Source organism: Balaenoptera borealis, assembly GCF_965194805.1.
Source record: "Balaenoptera borealis genome assembly, chromosome: 1".
Lineage (NCBI taxonomy): Eukaryota > Metazoa > Chordata > Mammalia > Artiodactyla > Balaenopteridae > Balaenoptera > Balaenoptera borealis.
This window is the reverse complement of record NC_138860.1, coordinates 90982324-91002089: the sequence shown is the minus strand read 5'-3', so window position 1 is coordinate 91002089 and position 19766 is coordinate 90982324. Positions and strand designations below refer to the sequence as shown.

At 34.7% G+C, this 19766-nt stretch overlaps 1 protein-coding gene across 4 annotated transcripts in view; it reads left to right on the top strand.

Annotated features, from left to right (window-relative positions):
* The window catches only part of MAN1A2 (mannosidase alpha class 1A member 2), a 172907-nt gene that overhangs the window by 82631 nt on the left and 70510 nt on the right, over positions 1 to 19766 (top strand). For 3 of the 4 annotated variants that reach the window (XM_082369254.1, XM_082369253.1, XM_082369256.1), the window contains exon 5: positions 2234 to 2314. The exons of the other annotated variant lie outside the window; for it this stretch is intronic. In XM_082369254.1, the coding sequence (XP_082225380.1) occupies positions 2234 to 2314 (81 nt within the window). The remainder of the gene's footprint in view (positions 1 to 2233; positions 2315 to 19766) is intronic. 4 annotated transcript variants of the gene reach the window in all.

The window sequence follows — 19766 nt, the reverse complement described above, 5'->3', positions numbered from 1 at the left end:
AGAGACCCAAGGGAAGCCATGTGGATATGAGAGAGCCAAGCTTTCTCCTAATAGATATGATAGCTGAGTATAGAATTAGAGGTTGATGATTATTTTCTCTTAACCTTTTAAAGATACAGTTCCATTGTCTTCCTGTTTCTGTTATGCTATTGAAAAGTATGCTATCAGTTTAATATTTAAAAAGTAATCTGTCTTTTTTCCCATTGTTTTAATATTTTCTTTTTTTGCTTTGTTGTTCTGTAATTCCATTGCCATTCTGTATTTAGACTATTCCTTAAAGGACTCATGTTTTATCAGTCTGAGGACTTTTGTTTTCATCAATTTAGGAAGATTCTCAGTCATTACTCCTGTGAATAATGCCTCTCCCTCAGTCTTTCCCTTCTCTCCCTCTAGAAACTTTTCTTATCTTCTGTCTCTTGTGAGGGAAGGTATGAATTTTACAAATAAGAATTATATAATATTCAGATGATGATAAGTGTTAATTGGGGAAATAGTACAGAGTAAGGAATATTAGTGATGAGGGATTACTTCACAATTTTATATTGTGTGGTCAGAAAAACTTTCTAAGTGAAATTTGCTTAGAGATCTGCAGGTAGAGTATAAAGACTGACACAGAAGTGAGTTTGACAGTTCTAAAACAGCAGGTAGACCCGTTGGGTAATAATAAAGTGAGTCAGAGGGACATTGGTAGGAGATGATGTCAGAGAGGTTGTGGGGAATCAGATTATGTTGGGTCGAGTAAGTCATTTTACTCTGAGTGTAACCAGAAGTCATTGTAAGGTTTTGCACAGAGTAGTAACCTATGCTAACTTAAGATTTAAAAGGTTCACCACTGTAACTATATGGTGCTGAATAAGTAGAGTGCTGAGAAGAGGGTAAGGATGAAGTCAGGGAAACTGGTTAGATGGTATTATTGTTCTAGTGAGTGGAGAAAGGCCCTCTCTCCCTCTTTTCCTTCCTCTCTATATTTAGTGACTGTCTACTATGTACCCTGCAGTATGCTATATATGGGGAATATATGAAGTAGTATAAACCACTTTGCTTTTGAGGATGGGTTAGGATAACAGTTATGTTATTAAAAAATTACATTATATTGTGAAAATTCTGTATTAGAGAATTATGCTTGTGTTAGCAAATGATTTCTGCCTATGAATGTTGGAAAGACTTCAGGGTAATATACATTTCCTTTTAATTTTTATTTAAAAATTAATTATGAATGTTATTTTTCTGTTAGTCAATTTTGTATATTCTATGGATTCTTTGGTTATTTTCTTTGCCACTTCTAATTTCTTTCCATGCATTAGAATCTTCTTCAGCAATATCTTTATCCATATTTAATACAAACCTATAGACTCTATGTGGTAGGATTATTAATACTGCTATACTTGTGGCAAATTTCCTTCTGTTTGTTGTTTGCCTTTTAATTTTGTTCATGATTTTTTTTCTTATAGGTAATTTTCATTATGGGGAAATTCAAGTCCTTCTATCATCATTTATTATCAATGCTATTGATTTTATGCTTACAAAGTACCTGCTTTCTCAAGGAAGTATAGATATATTGTCACATTTTTTCTACTTTTTTATTTCAGTTTTCTTCTGTATTTACTTCTAAATCATTTGGATTCCATATATATATATATATATATATATATATATATATATATATATATATATATATATATATATGAAATGAGTATCCAAATTAAATTCTTACCTAGGAGTCAGTTTTTTCAACAATATTAATTGAAAAATCTATCATCTTGCCATTATTTTTTGGTACCTCCTTTAACATTGATTAAGTTACATATACTAGAAAAACATTTAAAATTCATGAGGAGAGATAGAAGTAAAAATGGACATTATAGTGTAGTGATTAGAACAGAAAGGGACCAGTAGAGAGAACACTATTCCAAAATTCAAGAAGTAGAGGCTTTCATGAGGGACAATAGTCAATAGCATCAAATATCTTGATAATTTCACAATAATATGTAAGGCACATGAAAATGGCCCATTGGTTATGGCAATTAGGAAGCTGTGCTGACAGCAATAGAGGAGTTTCAGTAACATTAACAAATGGGAGGTGAGATTGCAGTTTCATGAGAAACGAAGACATAGAAAGTGGAAAAAAAACATTCTCCCCAGCATGTTTGTGAGAAACGTATGAAGGATTGAAGATATTTTGAAACCGTTACAGCTTTATGTATATGTGAATATTTTCAATATGTTTTCACAGAATTCAGAGGTGTCTGTGTTTGAAGTCAACATTCGATTTATTGGAGGTCTACTTGCAGCATATTACCTTTCAGGAGAGGAGGTGAGCAAAATCAAGTGATATGTTGTGTGGGGGGAAAGGGTTGTGAATGGAATTTAGTAAAATGAAAGATTTCCCTAGCATCATGTCGTCTTTTTTTTTTTTTTTAAAGGAATTCCTTTATTTTTATTATTTATTTATTTATATATTTATTTTTGGCTGTGTTGGGTCTTCATTTCTGTGCAAGGACTTTCTCTAGTTGCGGCAAGCGGGGGCCTCTCACTATCGCGGCCTCTCTTGTTGCGGAGCACAAGCTCCAGACGCGCAGGCTCAGTAGTTGTGGCTTACGGGCCCAGTTGCTCCACGGCATTTGGGATCTTCCCAGACCAGGGCTCGAACCCGTGTCCCCTGCGTTAGCAGGCAGATTCTCAACCACTGCGCCACCAGGGAAGCTCCCATGTCGTCTTTTTATTTTTTATTTTTTTAATACATTTATTTATTTTATTTATTTTTATTTTTGACTGCATTGGGTCTTCGTTGCTGCGCGAGGGCTTTCTCTAGTTGCGGCAAGCGGGGGCTACTCTTGGTTGCAGTGTGCGGGCTCCTCATTGTGGTGGCTTCTCTTGTTGCGGAGCATGGGCTCTAGGCGTGTGGGCTTCAGTAGTTGCAGCACTTGGGCTCAGTAGTTGTGACTCGGGAGCTCTAGAGCGCAGGCTCAGTAGTTGTGGTGCACGGGCTTAGTTGCTCCCTGGCATGTGGGATCTTCCTGGACCAGGGCTCGAACCTGTGTCCCCTGCATTGGCAGGCAGATTCTTAACCACTGCACCACCAGGGAAGCCCCATGTCGTCTTTTTACATTGTCTAGTATTGAACTAATCTACAGGTTTGCTGAAATAATTAGATCTTCAGGTAGAGCTCTGTTTCTTGGGAATAATGATTTTTCCATTTTGAGAATCTCAGTGAAACAATTTCATCACAGATCCTAACATTATATACACTATGTCTCCTCTGTAGGAGTTATCCTTCTCCAGGATTTGCCATTGCAATTAATTACATGGTTGAAACAAAAGTAGAAAATATATTAATAAGATTAGAATTAAGGAATGAATCAGTAAGAATGAATATGGATCCTCCTAAGTCCAAAAATTAATTAATAAAACTGCCTATTTAGAAATTGAATGCAATTTATTGCTGTAAATTAAAACAAAACAAAACAACAACTCTGAATTCTCCTTTATGGAAGTCTTGGTGTAATACACACAGACACACTTGAGACTTACGGTGATGGGGAAGTGGCTGTAGGAAATTGCTTTTTACTACTCAGATGGGTTAAAGAGTGGGGTTGGAGAGTGTGAGAAAGAGAAGCTAAAGGAAGAGGTTATAGTCATTTCTGTTTTGTTTTCTGAGAAACTACTTGGCAGATAGATTTAATTGATTTGTTGGTCTAAATGACTGTAAGATAGCTTTGTAAATTTAAGAAAGCTCACTTTTTATTATATGTATTGTAAAATGGATTTTTATGTTGTCTTCAGTTTTTATTTTTAACTTTAAAGTGGTCATTTTTAGGATTGTTTTTCCCCTTATGGCTTTTAGATTTTGGTCTTTAGAAAGCCTTCCCTATGGCTGTATCATTACAAAACAAATATTTCCACTTTTCTTCTGGATTTTTATGATTTTATATACTTATATTTAATTATTTCATCTATCTTTGTGTGCTTTTGTGTGTAAAGAGTGAGATACCCATGTACGACTTTTTCTGTAGAAGAAATATGTTTGAAGATGATGGTATTTAATATATAATATTAGATAAATAACATTTCTTACTTAGTATATGATTTTACTGTCAGCCTTTACTATGTAATTTGATTATACCTCCAACCTATCTTTCAACTGTCAGAACACCTCAGTTCCCATTTAGTAAAATAAGAGGTTTATACTCTCGCAAAGAGGTTTTCAAACTTCAGTGTGTTTCAGGGTCACATAGTGTGTTTTATAAAAATGAAGATTCCAAGCCCTACTCACAGGACTGAAATTCAGTTGGTTTGAGGTGGAAACCATTATTTATGGTTTTAATAAAGTACTCCGTGTTAAAGGTGATTTTGGAAATGCTGGTTCTATACTTTGAGAAACTCTGACCTAGCTTATATGAATAAAATCATTGTAAATTAATCGATAGGATTTTTTGGTCAGGTTTATTGAGGTATTATATAGAGTAAAATTCACCCACTTTAGTGTATACTTCTTTGAGTTTTGACAGTGCATACAATCTAGTAAGCACCAGTACAAGTGAGATATAGAAGAATTCTATCATCCCAGAAAATTCCCTTTTACCGTTTTATAGTTACCCCACATGCTACCACCAGCCTCTGGTAACGACTGATCTGTTTTCTGTTCGTACAGTAAGGAGTACTGGCTTATTTCATGTAGCACAATGCATTTGAGATTTATTCATGTATTTAGTAATTCATTCCTTTTTACTGCTGTATGGTATTCCATTGTGTGGCTCTAACAGTTTATCCATTCACCAATGGATTGGTCTTTATTTTTGGAGATTCTGAATAAAGCTGCTATAAATATTTGCATTAGGATTCTGTGGGATCATAAATTTTTATTTCTCTTGGGTAACTATCTAGAAGTGGGATTGCTGGATCAAATGGTAAGTAAACTTTGGAAGAACTCGCCAGACTTTTTCAAATAGTTGCCTTCCATCATGACCAGTACTTGGTATTGAGAGTTTCTTTATTATTTTTAGCTGTTCTAATAGGTGTGTATTAGTATCTCATTGTGGTTTTATTTTACTTTTCTCTAATGACAAACCATGTTGAGCACCTTTTCATGTGCTTATTTGTCATTCATATATCTTCTTTAATTGTTCAGTCTTTGGCCATCAAATTTTTTTTGTTTTCTTATTATTGAATATTGAGAGTTTTTTGTATATTCTGTATATTCTGGACATAGGACTTTTATAATCTATGTGTTTGCAAATATTTTCTCTCTGTCTTTGGCTTTTCAGTGACTTAACATTATCTTTTGAAGAACTGAAGTTGTTACATCTTGAAGTAGTCCAGTTTATCAATTTCATCTTTTATGGTTCATGTGTTTGGTATTTTATTTACGAAGTGTTGCCTAATCCAAGGTCACAAAGATTTTCTCTTGTTTTCTTCTAAATGTATTATCGTTTTACTTCACTATACTTTTAAATCTATAATCCATTTTGAGTTAAATTCTATATGCTGTGAGGTAGAGGTTGAGATTCATTTCTTTCCATATGGATATCCAAAAATTCTAGCACCATTCATTGAAAAGACTAGTCTTTCTCTATTTAATTGACTTTGCACCTTTGTTGAAAACAATTGACCATATATGAAATCAACTGACCAAATGTGGGTATACTTCTAGACTCTGTTGTTGATCTGTGTGTCTGTCCTTTTGCTATTACCACACTGTGTTCATAATTATGGCTTTATGGAATTGAAATCATGGTCTTTATGGTCTCGTAATCAGGTTGTGTGAGTCCTCCAACTTTGTTCCCCTTGAAAATTGTTTTGGCTATTCTAGTTTTATTTTCTATATAAATTATAGAATCAGTTTCCTGATTTCTACAAAATATCTTACTGGGATTTTGATTAGGATTATATTGAGTCTATCAGTAAGTTTAGGGAAAATTGATATCTTCCAATCCATGAACATAATATATCTCTTCATTTATTTAGTTCTTTAATTTTGTTCATTGGTGTTTCTAGTTTTTACAGATCTTATACATATTTTGATGGATTTGTATCTATTTCATATTTTTTGATGCTATTAAAAGTGGTACTGTATATTTTATTTCAATTGCTGATTGTATATATGCTGCCAGTATATATAAATACAATTGCTTTATAAAACCTTTTAATAAAGACTTAAATTTTCAGCTGGCTCAAGACATTTTGTTTTTCTCTAGATAACTTTTCTGATACTATCATTTATTTTAAAAAATGTGGTAAAATGTACATAACATAAAAGAATAACATTCACATTGTTGTGCACTATGCAGTTGATTTTTATATTGACCTTGTGGCCTGAGATTATCATAAATTTACTAGTTAATTATAGTCACTTTTAAATGGATTTTAATAGATTCTTTGGGAATTTCTTTGTAACCAGTCATGTCGTCAGTGAACAGAGATGTTTTATTTCTCTATATAGAGAACAGTTTTATTTGTATAATTCTTTTATTTCTTTTTCTTGCCTTATCACATTGCCCAGAACCTTCACTAAATACAGAGTTAAATGGGAGTGGTGAGAGTGGCATCCTTGCCTGGTTCCTGATATCAGGGGAAGAGCATTTAGTTTTTCACCATTAAGCATAATGTTAGCCATAGGGTTTTTGTTTTGTTTTTGTTTTTTTTTTGTAGATACCCTTTATCATCTTGAAGAAGTTCCCTGCTATTCCTATTTGCTGAGGTTTTTAAAATCATGAATGGATGTTGAATGTTGTCATGTTTTTATGTCATTTAATTAGATGATTATATGGTGTTTCTTCTTTATCTGTTGATAATGTGAATTATGCTGGTTGATTTTTGACCATGAAACCAACCTTGCATTTTTGGGAAGAAACCCCACTTGGTCATGGTGTATTATCCTTTTTAAATATTGCTGGGATTGATTTGATAATGTATCGTTGAGAATTTTTTTGTATCTGTGTTCATATGGGATATTGATCTATAGTTTTAATATCTTTTTGTGTATGTGTGTTTTGTATAAGAGTAATGCTGACCTTGTAAAATGAGTTCGGAAGTGTTTCTTCTTTTTTTCCATTAGAGAAGTTTGTGTATAATTGGTATTATTTCTTCCTTAAACGTTTGGTAGAATTTCCCAGTGAAGCCACATGGGGTTGGAGTTTTTTGTTTTTGTTTTTCCCACTAAGTTTTAAAATGTATGTATTCAATTTCTGTGGTAGATATAACATGTTCAGGTTATTTCTTCTTGAGTGGCTTTTGTAGTTTGTGTGGCTTTTGTTGTTTGTGTATTTCAGGGAATTTGTTTCCTCTAAATTGTGGACATAAAGTTGTTTGTATTACTTTGTTATTATCCTTTTTGTATCTGTAGGGTCTTTAGTAATGTTCCCCATTTCATCTTCTCTTTTGTTGTCAGTCTGGCTACAAGTGTATTAATATTTTTATTTCAAAGAACTAGATTTTATTTCATTGATTTTTCTCTATTTTTATGTATTCAGTTTTATTAATTTTTTGCTTTTATCTTTACTTACTTCTTGCTTTGGGGTTAAGTTGCACCTCTATTCCCATTTTTTTTTCCTGTTTTTTTCCAATTCCTTATGGTTGGAGCTTGTTAACTCATTAATATGACACCTTTTCTTATTTTATTTTATTGATTTATTTTTATCTTATTTTTTACTGAAGTATTGTTGACTTAACAATATTCTATTAGTTTCAGATGTATACATAGTAATACAATATTTTCATAGCATATACTCCATACAGAGTTATTTTAAGATACTGACTGTATTCCCTGTGCTGTACATTACATCTTTGTAACTTATTTTTTCCCAGTAGTTTGTAAGCATTAATATCATAGATTTGCTTCTCAGTCTTTCTTTAACTGCAGCCTATGAATTTTGATATGTTATGTTTTTATTTTCCTTTAATTCAAAATATTTTCTAATTTCTCTTCTTCCTTTTTGATTGCTGAGTTATTTAGAAGTACGCTGTTTAATTTCCAAATATTTGAGGATTTTCCAGATAGCATTCTGTTACTGGTTTCTAGTTTAATTGGCAGTGAATAGAGAGCAAATTTATTGAATTTTTTGATGTTTGTTTCATGGGCCAGAATATGGTCTATCAAAAAGAATGTATGCTTGAAAATATGTGTATTCTGCCGTGGTTGTGTTAAAATGTCAATTCGGTCAAGCTAGGTAATAGTGTTGCTTGATCTTCTGTAGTTTTACTAATTTTCTGTCTACTTGTTCTGTCAAATACTAAGTTGAGGAGTCTTGAAGCCTCCAACTATAATTATGGATTTGTCTGTTTCTCCTTTCAGTCCTATCAGTTTTTACTTTGTGTATTTTGGAGATCTGTTCTTAGGTGTGTACATATTTAGGATTGTTATGTCTTCTTGGTGAATTTGTTTTTTTATTGTTTTAAAATTTTTCTCTTTATCTCTGTTCATATTCACTGTTCTTTAGTTTGTCTGATAGTGTTATAGTCACTCTGACTTTCTTTCAGGTGGTATCACATGGTATATCTTTTAATGTATGTGATCTACTTTTGATCCTGTTGAAGGCTTTTTTTTTTTTTAAATTGGGGTATAATTGCTTTACAGTGTTGTGTTAGTTTCTGCTGTACAGTGAAGTGAATCAGCTATATGTATACATATATCCCCTCTCTTTTGGATTTGCTTCCCATTTAGGTCACCACAGAGCACTGAGTAGAGTTCCCTGTGCTATATAGCAGATTCTCATTAGTTATCTGTTTTATGCATAGTAGTGTATATATGTTAATCCCAGTCTCCCAATTCATCCCACCCCCATTCCCTCCTTGGTGTCCATACATTTGTTCTCAACGTCTGTGTCTCTATTTCTGCCTTGCAAACAGGTTCATTTGTACCATTTTTCTAGATTCCATGTATGCGTTAATATACGATATTTGTTTTTCTCTTTTTGACTTACTTCACTCTGTATGACAGTCTCTAGGTCCATCCGCGTCTCTACAAATGACCCAATTTCATTCTTTTTTATGGCTGAGTAATATTCCATTTTATATATGTACCACATCTTCTTTATCCATTCGTCTGTCAATGGGCATTTAGGTTGCTTCCATGACCTGGCTATTGTAAATAGTGCTGCAGTGAACATTGGGGTGCATGTGTCTTTTTGAATTACAGTTTTCTCTGGGTATATGCCCAGTAGTGGGATTGCTGGATCATTGTTGAAGGCATTTTGCATCTCTGTTTTACCTTGATTTTTAAAGTTATTATTTCTAATACTTCATTTGACCTTTACAGTTTGCATTTCTCTGCTAAAATTCCTCATTGTCTTCATGTATGTTTTCCACCTTATCCACTAGGTCTTTTTTTTTTTTTTTTTATAAATTTATTTATTTATTTATTTTTGGCTGTGTTGGGTCTTTGTTGCCGTGTGCAGGCTTTCTCTAGTTGTGGCGAGTGGGGGCTACCCTTCATTGAGGTGCGCGGGCTTCTCATTGCAGTGGTTTCTCTTGTTGCAGAGTACGGGCTCTAGGTGCGCGGGCTTCAGTAGTTGTGGCTCGTGGGCTTAGTTGCTCCACGGCATGTGGGATCTTCCCAGACCAGGGCTCAAATCCGTGTCCCCTGCATTGGCAAGCAGATTCTTAACCACTGCGCCACCAGGGAAGTCCTCCACTACGTCTTTTAACATAGTAATTATAGTCATTTAAAATTCTTTGTGATTATTTCAACCTCATTAAGTCTGATTTGTCACTTGCTTTGTCTCTAGAAAGTGGATTAATTTTTCTTGCTTTCTTAAGTATTTAATAATTTTTTATTTAATGCAAAATATCATGTATGGATGGGACAGTGAAGACTGAGTTTAATAATATTTATGCCTGGAATAGCATGACTGTGCTATTAGTGTTAGGAGCTGAGTCAGTTTAGTCTGAGTTGAACCAGGTTTGGGTTTTTTATTGCTAAGGTTACCTACAAAGTACCACTGGCTTCAAATTCCTCTAACACTACCTTGCAATTAGAGTGGGCCTGTTTTGCAGGCAAGTTTTTCTTAATGCTCTTGCTCTACTGTCCACTTTAGGCATTCCCTGTATGCCTGTGCCTCAAAGAGGGTCTGCTTCTACCCCCTGTTCCTCTCCGAGCCATGAACTGCTGTTACTTGCTACTCCATGCTTCCTAATATTTACCAGGTTAAACACTATATGATGTCTTTGAGATAGAGCATTTTTTTCTTACTTTCATGCTTGTCTGACTATGTAGAGGAAATACTAAATTGTTTGTGTGTAGTTGACTAATTTGCATACCAAAAAGCATATGATTCAAAATTACCTATGAACAGCTTATGAAAGAGAAGCGTCAGCCTCTGCCATTTCATTAGGCTCCTTATCTGAAGGTTGAAGCAAAATGTTGAGATTTTGGTTGCTGTTGCCATAGGAGAACACTAAAATGCTGAAAAAGTATACAATGTTACCAGTATTTCCATTTTTGCAGTTTTAACTCCTCAGACTTCAGGAAGAAACATTTTGAAGTGGAGGGAAGCACAAGTACTTTGGAGCTAGAGGTTTGAGTCTATTCTGCCTCCGTTTCATAAAAATATTTGTCAAGCTATTTACCTTCTGTAATTTAAGTTTCCTCATTTATAAGAGAAGGAGAGAGTTCACCTGAGAGTTGTTGGGGGGATTAAGTTATGTGAAGGTGCCTAACAATATCACCTGACTCAATAGATATTACTTTTTTTCCCCTCTTCCTTTGACTTTTTTCCTGTGTGGTAAATATACTGTTTCTAACAGCTGGGAAATCCTTCTACTTATTTAAAAATAGATAAGTTAATTTCTTAGGATAGAGTCTACTCTACTAAAAAGTAGAGAGAACGTTTTACTTTTTTGACTTTCTCATACAATCAGATTTCACTGACCATTTTACTTTTCTACTTGATCATTTTACACTGAAAGCTCTGATCCATATCTATTCCAGGAAACCAAAAATAAATCCCTGAAATCTGCAAAAAATAAATAAAACATTGAATATAAGATTATTCTAATACTGGATAGCCAATAAATTCCTATGTCTCACATAAGACAGAAAATTAACTATAATTTATAACATGGCAAAGCACCTTTCTTATATTTAGATAGAGTGTAACTAGAATAAAGAACATTTTACATGCATTCAGTGTTCTGGTATGGGGAACCAAATGAGGGTTATATGCCATCCTAACAAAGTGTTCCTCTGTCCTGTGATTTATTAATATTATAAATGTGAATCTTTATAATATTTTCTCAGAACAAGGCTATTTATTTTAAATATTCACAAGTTTAAAAATCTTGATGATTTATTATGTTTACTTGAGCCTCAAATATATGATATTTCTTTTACAGTATTTTCTCATTTTTCAAACGGTTATCAAAGTGGCATCCCTTCCTGAGTAAGATAACAATGTAATTTATGTGGATAAATGCATCTGAAATCTGTCAGATAAAATAGAGAAATGGTTATGTAGAGTTTAATACGTTTCACAGAATATAAACACAAAATAAAAGAAACAACAACAGCAAACTTTTTCTTTACTAAAACACAATTGTGTACTTCATTGCCTGTAGGTAAGATCGTTTCTGAATAAGTTCAGGGATATTTTCTTTTTTACTTTTGGCTGCATTGGGTCTTCGTTGCTCCGCATGGGCTTTTTCTAGTTGTGGCGAGTGGGAGCTACTCTTTGTTGCGGTGGGCGGCCATCTCATTGCAGTGGCTTCTCTTGTTGCAGAGCACGGGCTCTAGGCATGCGGGCTTCAGTAGTTGTGGCGTGTGGGCTCAGTAGTTGTGGTGCACAGGCTTAGTTGCTCTGCAGCATGTGGGATCCTCCCGGACCAGGGATCGAACCCGTGTCCCCTGCATTGGCAGGCAGATTCCTATCCACTGTGCCACCAGGCAAGTCCCAGGGGTATTTTCTAAGGCGAATAGAGTGTCCCTTTCTTGCCCTAAAGTTCTGAATAAAAAAGAAATGTTACAGTGTTAATTTTTCCTGACTTAAATATTAGCCATTATTGTCCTTATTGCACTAATTTTCATTTTATTTTTGCTTCAGAAGTTACTGCAATTTCCATTGAAAATTCGACCTCTGCATTTTCTGTAGATGTGTTGGTAATTGGATAAAACATTCCACTAAGCTTTGCTGACCTAGATAGCATTTTAAATATACTCTCCAACATTTCATCTTAAATGTGTGAGTTCATCTACACATTTGTATATATTCATACATGTTTAAAGTCACAGTACTTATACCAATTCACAGTTGATTATGATTATGATTACTGGTTTGATCAGAAGTTAGAGTTTACCACATGGTCATCCCAGTAGATGCAGAAAAAGCATTTGATAAAATTCAACATCCATTCATGATAAAAACTCTCACCAAAATGAGTATAGAGGGAACATATCTCAACATAATAAAAGCCATTTATGACAAAGCCACAGTCAACATAATACTCAATGGCAAAAAGCTGAAAGCCTTCCTGCTAAATGCTGGAACGAGACAAACATGCCCACTCTCACCACTTCTATTCAACATAGTATTGGAAGTCCTAGCCACAGCAGTCAGACAAGAAAAAGAAACAAAAGGTATCCAAATTGGAAGGAAAGAGGTAAAATTGTCATTATATGCAGGTGACATGATACTCTATAGAGAACCCTAAAGTATCCACACAAAAACTATTAGAACTAATAAATGAATTCAGCAAGGTAGCAGGATACAAGATTAATATACAGAAATCTGTTGCATTTCTTTATACTAACAGTGAAATATCAGAAAGAGAAAGTGAAAAAATCCTGTTTAAAATCATGTCAGAAGACAGAGTTTAGGGCTACCACAGGTGCTAGAAATTTAGGGGTAAAATCCAGGACAGGAGGGAGCCACAGAGGAGAAGCCCCAAATTCTGCATGCATGAAACTGTGTATTTAGATCACTTTGTTTTATTTCCCTATATGTTTATCAAGCTATACCATAATTTTCTGCCTGAAATAGACTCTCACCCTTCCACATTCTCTGCCTGGTAAAGAACTTAAAAGTTCAAAGTTTGTTTATTTTAAGCAACTCTATTGAATGAAGTTAATTTATATACAGTAAAATGTACCCACTTTATAGTATCTAATTAAATACATTTAAATTTTAACAAATGTTTGATATGCTGTTGGAGAGAATACAAACGATACAAACTTTTTGGAAAATGATTTAGCTTGTGTCAAGTAAACATTTAAAATGTAAAATTCTCTGACCCACTGACCCACTTCTAGGAATGTATTATCTAAAAGTAACAACGTGGATACATAAGGTATACTCAGAAGGATTTTTTCATTGCATTAGTGTTTGTAGTATCCAATGTTTGAAAACATGTAGTAGGCCAGCGTTTGCAAAGACCTGAATATTCATCTGGAGGCATGGTTGAATAAATTGATACATCTACTACTATAGAATACTGTACAACTATGAACATAAGTTTGATATATTTCAACCAGTAAACATAGGCTTGATATATTTAGTGACAAAAGCAAGTTATAGACCAATAGCTTGTGGGGTGTGTGTGTGTGTGTTTCCATTCATCCAGTCAGTTAGCCATTGCAGTATTTGGGGCAAATAATAATAGCAACTTGGACTAAAGATGGGCTGTAGAGATGAGAGAGATAAATGATATCAAGGAAGATGAATTCAAAAGGGTTGGGTGATATTGTGCAGGGGGAAATGAGGCAGAAGGATGAGTTGGTCCCGCCTCCAGTTTTCTGGGTTTTGGTACTAGACTGATGGTGGGGCAGTTATTAGATATTGAAAACTTTAAGAATACTGGATTGGGAGGGGAAGCGCATCAGTTTGTTTCAGGTGTTTTGAATTTGAGGGGATTTTGCTATATTTAAGTAGAAATAAATAGTAGACAGATGTAATGGATCTGGTACTCACTGGAGAGGTGTTGACGGGTGATATAAATTTGGGAGTCACTTGCTTTGCTGATAATTGAAAACAGGCACACATGAGCTTGCTCAGGGAGGCAATTTAGAAAAGGAAGAGAAGGAGACCTAGAATCAACCCTCAAGAAGCACAACATTAAAGGTCAAGTATGAGGAGGATGAGTCAGTGAAGGAGGCAGGGAGATTGTAGTATTATTGAATACAAGGGAAATATTTTAAGGAGGAACTGGTCAATAATGTCTGAAAATGCTCTTTGCTCAAATGTGTGGCTAATCCTTAGCAAGATCCCTTTAAGTAAAATGATGGGGGCAGAAACTAGGTTGAAATAGGTGGAGTAGTGAGTGGTAGGAGAGGAAATGGATACAGTAAATTAGGCAGTTTTGTAAAAATTGGAAAGGTACTTACGATACTATGTTAGTAGCAGAAAATGAAAGAATAAAAATCCAATTACTTAAAAATTGTATGTTTGTACAGAAAAAAAGAGGATGGTAATATATCAAAATATTTAATAGTATTTGGTTCAGAATAGAGGAACTGGTGTGATTTAATTTTTTTTCCTTTTCCTGTTTTAAATAAGCAAATATTTAATAATAGGTAATAAGAAAATATGGATTATTTATTTATCAGTCAGGATTCGATTTATAAGAGACAGAAACCATGCCAGTTATTTGAACAGAGAGAATTTCATATAAAGAGTTATTGGGGCTTCCCTGGTGGCGCAGTGGTTAGGAATCCGCCTGCCAATGCAGGGGACACGGGTTCGTGCCCCGGTCGGGGAAGATCCCACATGCCGCGGAGCAACTGGGCCCGTGAGCCACAACTGCTGAGCCTGCGCGTCTGGAGCCTGTGCTCCGCAACGGGAGAGGCCGCAACAGTGAGAGGCCCGCGCACCGCGATGAAGAGTGGCCCCCACTCGCCGCAACTGGAGAAAGCCCTCGCACAGAAACGAAGACCCAACACAGCCATAAATAAATAAATAAATAAATTTATTAAAAAAAAAAGAGTTATTAACTGGGTATAAAATTAACTAGGAAAGTGCTAGATTAAAAAGAATACTCTAAGGTATCATGGAGGTAGCTCCTACAGGAAGCAACCATGGCTGAGGGAATATGGGCAAGAGGTTTTAATTACTGAAACTTAGAAACTTCAGAGAAAGGGCTCTACATAGCTGAAACTCAGACCTCTGATGAAAATGTGCTGGCAGGTGTCTTTGGAGTGAGGATTGAGGGTGATGAAGCTGGTTCTGCAAGTGTTGGAGAAACTGCAAAGTGGATTCAGCTGCTGCTACAGGAAGGCACTTCTGTTACTGCTGATGTGGAAGGTTCAGGAAAGCCATCCACTATGGGGCCTGAGCATCTCTGCACACTTTTGCTGGGAATACCAAGAATATAATAAGCCCCTGACTGCTCTTTTCCCGGGTCATCAGGCTTATGCTTGCAGGGTTGAATTAATGTCTTACCCTGGACAAATAGGCTTGCTTTCACTTAGTATAAAAGAGATTCTCCAAACTCAGTGTTCTTCTGTAAGGCAGCCCACTGTATGTGCAGGAATCCATCATGGGCCCTTTGGGTCATCTCTCTGCGACTTAGATGGGGGTAAGGGTGGGACGTGTACAACCAATGGAAGTAAACTTGAAGCTTTGGCTGCTACTTTGCCATGAATAATGTAGTCTTTTTATCTCTGACACAGTAGTCTTCTGTCTTCTGCCAATATTCATGAAACTGTGGCAGGCTAACTTGTTAGCAAGTAGAATAAAATCTTAGATTTCATCATGAGTTATGAAATATTGTTTGCAGGCTCATTATGAGTGGGAGATGTGTTTCTACCTCTGTGTTAACCAGCAGTTTTGTAGTATCCCTCACTTGGTCCTAAGGAACACCTGTCTAGCCTTTAAGGGTGCCCCTGTTCATGGTGATAATGAAAATTCATCTAGAATGCAGTATAGAGAGCCAAAGGGAGAATAAGAAGAAGAGTTGAGAGATATAAAATAGATTGAGAAATATTAATGTTTATTAGGAGTCTCAGATGAGTTTAATGGAATAAATGATAGAGAATCAATATTTGAAAAAATATCAAGAATAAGGAGGAAATACTAAAAGCTACCAAAGAAAAAGGGCTGATTACTTACAAAAGAATGACAGCTAACAGCAGAGTTCTCCACAGCAATAGATGCCAGAAGACATTGGAATAATATCTTTATACTGCTGAGATAAAATAACTGCCAGTGCAGAATTTTATATTAGCCAAATGATCTTCAAGAGGGAGGACAGAGTTGTGCAATAAATTAATAAAACATTTTAAAGAATTATTGTCGATAAAATTATGATTAAATAATGCACAGTATAAAATATGTCTATATCTGTATTTATATCTAATATAGTGAAATAGTAAAGCAAGTACATGAACTTGAGCTGCACTGCCTGGGTTTAAATTCAGACTTACCACTGTATGACCTTGGGCAAGTTAACTTCTCTGTTTTATACCTCAGTTTCAACCCTGTAAAATGGGAGTAACAATAATACCTACCGCATTGGGTTGTTGTGGGGATCAAATGGATTAATATATATGCTTGCCATTATCATCATCGTCATCATCAACCCAACATTTTTGTAGAATATTGTAAAGAGTCCTTAAAACTTTTATATGTTAACATTGAATATCTCAGGGAGATGGGGTTGGTATGGAGGCGAGAGAAGATAATTTACTTGTTTACTTTAAATCTCTGTACACTTTGGCTTCTTAAATTAATTCATTCAACACTAGTTGAGCATCTTGAATACACTAGGCACTCTTTTAGGTACTAAGAATACAGCAGTGAATACAAGAAAAAAATTCCTGTTCAACCATGGCTTACATTCTGCTGTGAGGGTAAAAGGCAATAAACAAGGTATATATGGGAGAGAGAGTGTGTGTATACACACACTTACATACACATATATACACTGTTAGTGATAAGTGCTCAGGAGAAAAATAAAGCATGGAAGGGGTTAAGGGGTTTTTAATTTCAAATAGGATGATCAGGGAGTGCATGTGAAGATAACATTTGTGTAAAGAGCTGCAGGAGATAAGAGAGAGCCTTGAGGGTTTCGTTTATAAGAGCATTTAGTTGAAAGGAACAGCAAATGAAGGTTAAAGTTAGTGAAGAAAAAGCATTACTGGCATTCTCAGAGAATGACAAAAGAGGTTAGTGGGGCTGAAGAAGGTTACTGGAGCAGGGAGAAAGGGAGTGAGGCCACAGAAGTAATAGATTTATTTGGAAAAAAAATGTTTTGTAGCCTTTTAAAGAGCTGTGGCTTTTACTCTGAATGAGATGGGAAGTCATTTGAGTGTTATGAACTCTTGACTTCTATTTTACGTTCTAACTCTACTAGGTTGAAAACAGATTATTACTTTAGTAAATACTCCAATTAAAAAAGAACAACTAAAAGTGTACATGGATTCTAATATCACTTACCTCCTCAAGAATCTACAGTGCTTCTGTGTTATCTGTTGTGTTACCCTAAGTTTCATTGCTTATGTTGTAAAGCTCTTCATAGTCTTGCCACATTTTACCTGTTTAATCCCATTTCTTCCAATTCTTCCAGACCTAGGTAATTCTTCTCGTCCTAATTTTTCTAAACCTAGGACCAGTTTTAGCATAGTTCCATTACTTACAGTTTGTTCTGGTAAAAATAACTGGGAGATTTTACATCATGGACAATGAATACATAAAAGTTTTTTTTCTATAAATAAATGTTTTGGAAGTCTTCATTTAAGTGTTGTTGAAGCTCTTAAACATGTAAATAATTGATTCACTTTCATCATCTTATTAGTCAAGAGTCCTAGTTGCAGAAAACAATCTGTTTTATCTAGTGATTTATTAGAGGGTACTGACCAGCTAACAGAACCTTTGGGAGGGCCATGAAATCAGATATTTTTGTTATATAGCTTGGAAACATGCAGGCAGGAGAAATGCTCAAGCATACTATGTGGCTTTCATGGTATGATCCAGCTCCATTCCCTCTGTTGCCCACATGTTATCTTTGAAGCTAGGCACCAGTCACTGGAACTTCTGTCAGAGCTACCACAGAAGAATCAGACACTGTCACCACTGTGCTTGAAAGATCACTGCTTCAGATCATTTACTTCTTCCTTCCAAATATTGCATATTTATGTATACTCAGCAATGCCTAGGCCTTGTCTCGAACTTTAGCTGGTGTGGAGTCTGGGAAATGTTATATATAGTTATCCATCCTCTGCAATGTATGAAGGTATGCTTGAAAGATTTGAGTGAGTGTTGAGTATCTACCACATTCATAATAAAAAAAATGAAAATGACAATGGAGTATCCTTTTTCAATTATCAGATTAGCAGCAATCAAAAGTTTGACAACTTTTATATTAACAAAAATACAGGGAAACAGCTGGTCATAAATTCTGGTAGAAATATAAATTTGTGAAATGTGTAGAGAACAAATTGGCATTAACTATTAAAATTACAAATAAATGTACCCATAGATTTAGTAATTCCACTCTTGGAATTTATCATACAGAGTCACATAGTTTGGAAACATATGTCTAGCAATAGGAGACTGACTAAATAAATTACAGTATGATCTATACAGGGGAAATTCTGCAGCCACTAAAGAGAAGGATGTGGAATGATTTGGAAAGATCTCCAAGGTACAATAAATGAAAGAAGCAAATTGAGCATAGAGTATATGATATTCTGTGTTTGAAAGACAGAAAGACAAAGATGTGTATATAAACTGTAATAGAATTTCTATTTCTGAGAAATGGAAAATGAGGATTTGATGTGACATGCTAGGAGCTATGTATACAATAGAACTGATTTAGCACAAAATATTTACTAGATATTTGAGAAATTGATAGCTATTTGCATTGTATCAATGGAAGGAACTGTGTGGTCAAGGGATAGGACTGGAAAAGGGACTTATGGTTTACTTTGATACTTTTTGGATTTTATATTATTTGCCTGCATTGCATACTAACTAATTTGTTTTAAATTAGCTACTGCTGTTGTCTGCCAAACTATGTTTCTGCAAATAAGGAGTGTAAGGCTGTGGTATATTTATCATTAAAGATTTTGTATATTCCTGAATAAATTAAGAATTCTACATAAGGAATTTTTTCTCAATGACATGAGGGTGGTGTTTTCTTTTTGGGTCGTGTACTATAATTGGTTACTATATATGTTAACTGACATAGGAAGTTGAAAATTAGAAAATGTGTCGCTAATTACTTCTGGAAGTGAAATGAGAATGCTTTCTATTTAGAAAAAGCTTATGTTTATAAGTTAATTTACCATTTTCAATATTAGTTTTATATGTAAAAGATGTGATACAAAAATATGTGATTAACAAATACACAGCATTAATATTAGTTCTTAGATAAGAACTTAGTCCCTTTGTCCTCATGGTGAAGCATGAGGTAAAGAAGCAATACTCTTTACTGTATAATGTAATTTCTCTTTACTAACATATAAATGTTAATACAGAGAGAACTGAGTTTTCCATTTGCTTTTCTGAATTCATGGGATGAATATGAGAAAATTATTAAAACTTTTACCTTAAATTGTTACATTTTTCACGGGTATTTTTGTGTTAAAGTAAGTATTCAAGGAAATGGTAAATTGTAGATATATGAGAATAGCTAATTAAAAGTTCTGCTGAGTTTTTCCTTATTTAAGGAACCTTGCAAAACATCTGAACATCATATTGCTTTGTCTACTTGCACATACTCCTCTCTAATTTATCCCCCCAATAATGTTGGTATGCTTTGTTAATATAACGTCAACTTAGAACTTTGATCTAGTCCTGGCTTTCAACTACTGACTTATTTGAAAAATCTAATAATATTTTAAC